The 2,764-nt window shown below is 41.6% G+C and overlaps 1 protein-coding gene across 1 annotated transcript; it reads left to right on the top strand.

Moving 5' to 3' along the window:
- The first annotated feature begins 241 nt into the window (after nt 1-241).
- LOC140859353 (peroxidase 29-like) lies at nt 242-2,367 on the top strand. Its single transcript, XM_073261004.1, has 3 exons — nt 242-475; nt 742-1,102; nt 2,033-2,367. The coding sequence occupies exons 1-3, from the start codon at nt 242-244 to the stop codon at nt 2,365-2,367; spliced, it is 930 nt and encodes a 309-aa protein (XP_073117105.1).
- The last annotated feature ends 397 nt before the right edge of the window (nt 2,368-2,764 follow it).

The following is a 2,764-nucleotide window of genomic DNA, read 5'->3' as shown; positions in this document are numbered from 1 at the left end:
TTGAACCAAGATTTGATTATTGAATGAAAAAAAATTTATTTAACTGTTTGTGAAGATATCATGATGAGATGCCTTGCATGCTTATGGAAAAAGTATTCTATAAGTATGCGGCGGTTGTCATGACCCTCGATTCAAATCTCCGGTCGGGGGCGTGACACCCATATTCTCTTCTGCCACACTCTGTGCTAAGTGTTCATGGTTGGGATGGTTAGAAGAGAACACGCAGAGAGAGAGAGAGGAAATGGCGGATTGTACGATTAAAGCACTAAAACTACGATTGCTGCAATGCGTTGCAGTGATTCTTCTAGTTATTGGAGCCCCTGGAGGTGATGGCGGCCTCTCCTCCGATTACTATAGGCAATCATGCCCGGATCTAGAAACAACTGTTAGAAAAGCAATTCTGCCCATCTTCATTGCTGATCCTCGGTCCCCTGCAGCCTTTCTCCGGCTCTTCTTCCATGACTGCCAAGTCCAGGTGATTATACGTTCACAACATACGAAAAGCGTGCAACTTACATTCGCGTTCCCATAGTAGAATTCCTTGTCTATGAAATTCTGTGCATGTAGCTCCTTCCAAAATAACTAGGTACATGTAATCTTGGCAACTTTCTATATTAATAATATTATTTTATTCAGCTTTAAGGACTCAAGGAACTTGTTTACGTCCATAAATCAGTAGAGAGAGGAATTAATGCTAGACGTATACTATGGTGTTGGGCACTAATACTGAAATCATTGCAGGGTTGTGATGCTTCCATTCTATTGGACTCAGACGACAGCAGAGGCATTGCTTCGGAGATGGAGTCAACTAGGAACTTTGGCATAAGAAACCGGGAGTACATTGGGGTGGTGAAGTCCATAGTGGAAGCAGTGTGCCCTGGCCAGGTCTCGTGTGCCGATATCATAGTCTTGGCAGCGAGGGAGGCGGTGGTGCGTTCGGGCGGGCCCTGGATTGCTGTTCCATTGGGAAGGAAGGACTCCACCACGGCGAGCAATAGAAGGGCAGACGAGTTCCTCCCTTCATCCAGCATAGGAGTTGATGGGGCGCTCCAGATGTTCATGTCTAAAGGCATGAGCGTGGAGGAGTCGGTTGCTATCTTAGGTAAATAAATAGATATATATATGCCTGACTGCTGCCAGACTAGGCTCTTAAACTTTGGAATTAATTGAAGCCCTTGGCTCCCAACTTAGAACTTAATTATACTTTAGGGTTAATGTGGTTCCAGAAGGAATATTTTTAAGTTGTACATTGCAGATCTGTCATTAATTGTTATTTGTTTTTCATGTTTTTTCATATTATTATCTCTTTACCATCCTTCATTTATGAGTTATATCTAATGCTTGTTGGATAGTCTAATTGTCCCACATGGCATGTGCTGCATGTGGCATCCTCAGAATATATGGGATATGTTTTTGATGCACGGCATTAGCTCCTTATGATTAGTTCGAGACTCAACAAACATCCCGGCAATTTCTAAGAGCGTGATATTTGATTCACGCACTGAGAGACATCAGATCTTGTTGATTGATTAATTACTCAACAAGCATCAAAACCTAACACATTTCCCTTTGGAACTCTTCATCAAACGCTGCTCATACAACTTATTATCTTAGCGATAATACAAATTAAACCATTAGTACATGCAGCTACAACTGATTGAACAAAATTGAAGACATCTTTTTTTTTGAACAAAAAAATATGAAGCGGAAAAATGAAGAGAAAATAGTCCTGCACTATTAATTACCGCACACATCACATTTATCTAAAGAGACAAGTAACAAGGAATTGCCATGTCAATTGAGTATAATTTATACATCTGGGTGAGACTGACTTGAGAAATTCATGGCATGACTTGTTTTGATGCAGCATGTAGCTGTAAAAGACACTACATTAGTTGTCTTGCACATTATCATGCATGAGATGCACACATTATGATGCATGTGAGGCATGGTGGGCGCATCACGTACATACCTACGTGACCTATACATGGCTGTGCATGTCACACACCTCGGTGTACGTGTTTATTTGCAGGGGCTCACACAATTGGAGCCGGGCATTGCTTAAACATAGTGCACAGACTCTACAACTCCAAATTGGATCATGAGAACATTGACCCCAGATTTGAAGCACAGCTAAGACTAAAATGTCCAACCCAAGTGCCATCAACCAACCATACCGTCATGCTAAACGACCTCACCGCCTTGCTTTTTGACAACCAGTACTACAGAGATGCAATAGGTGGACGGGGCCTATTCACCATCGACGCCGCCATCTCCGCTGATCCTCGTACAGCATCATACGTTAAGCTATTCGCGGAGGACCAATTAATGCTACTTCTTTCATGTCTTCTCCTCAGCCTTTGTTAAACTTTCTCCTGCGGTGGTTCTAACTGGAGATGAAGCCCAGGTTAGGAGACGGTGCAACCGAGTGAACTAGCTGATTATCTAGTGTTGAAGATTCATTCAATCATATATTTGTGGTTTAAATGGTGTCTGTCTTTTGTTGTGGTATGTGGTATGACCTGGCAGCTTATACATTTTCTGTTTCTTTCCTTCTTTTTCTTTCCTTCTTCTTTTTTTAATGGTGGTAGAAGGCAGCTCGTTCGTTGGATTACGTAAAGAAGGATGTTCAAGTTCATCTTGTTGTGTGCTTGAAAACATCAACTGGAAATTTTTGCCAATCGGAATATTATATGATACTTACAGCACTTTTACCATAAACCCTTTTTATCAGCATCCTAGTATAAGATGACATTTTCAATGA

Source organism: Elaeis guineensis, chromosome 7, assembly GCF_000442705.2.
Source record: "Elaeis guineensis isolate ETL-2024a chromosome 7, EG11, whole genome shotgun sequence".
In the NCBI taxonomy this organism is placed as follows: Eukaryota; Viridiplantae; Streptophyta; class Magnoliopsida; order Arecales; family Arecaceae; genus Elaeis; species Elaeis guineensis.
This window is presented reverse-complemented; position numbering and strand designations above follow the sequence as displayed.

What these genes read in the sequence shown, in the direction of transcription:
- LOC140859353 (XM_073261004.1), top strand. Translation starts at nt 242, where the DNA reads ATGGCGGATTGTACGATTAAAGCACTAAAACTACGATTGCTGCAATGC. An exon ending in TCCATGACTGCCAAGTCCAG is followed by an intron (nt 476 to 741) that starts GTGATTATACGT and finishes AAATCATTGCAG; the next exon opens with GGTTGTGATGCTTCCATTCT. An exon ending in GGAGTCGGTTGCTATCTTAG is followed by an intron (nt 1,103 to 2,032) that starts GTAAATAAATAG and finishes GTTTATTTGCAG; the next exon opens with GGGCTCACACAATTGGAGCC.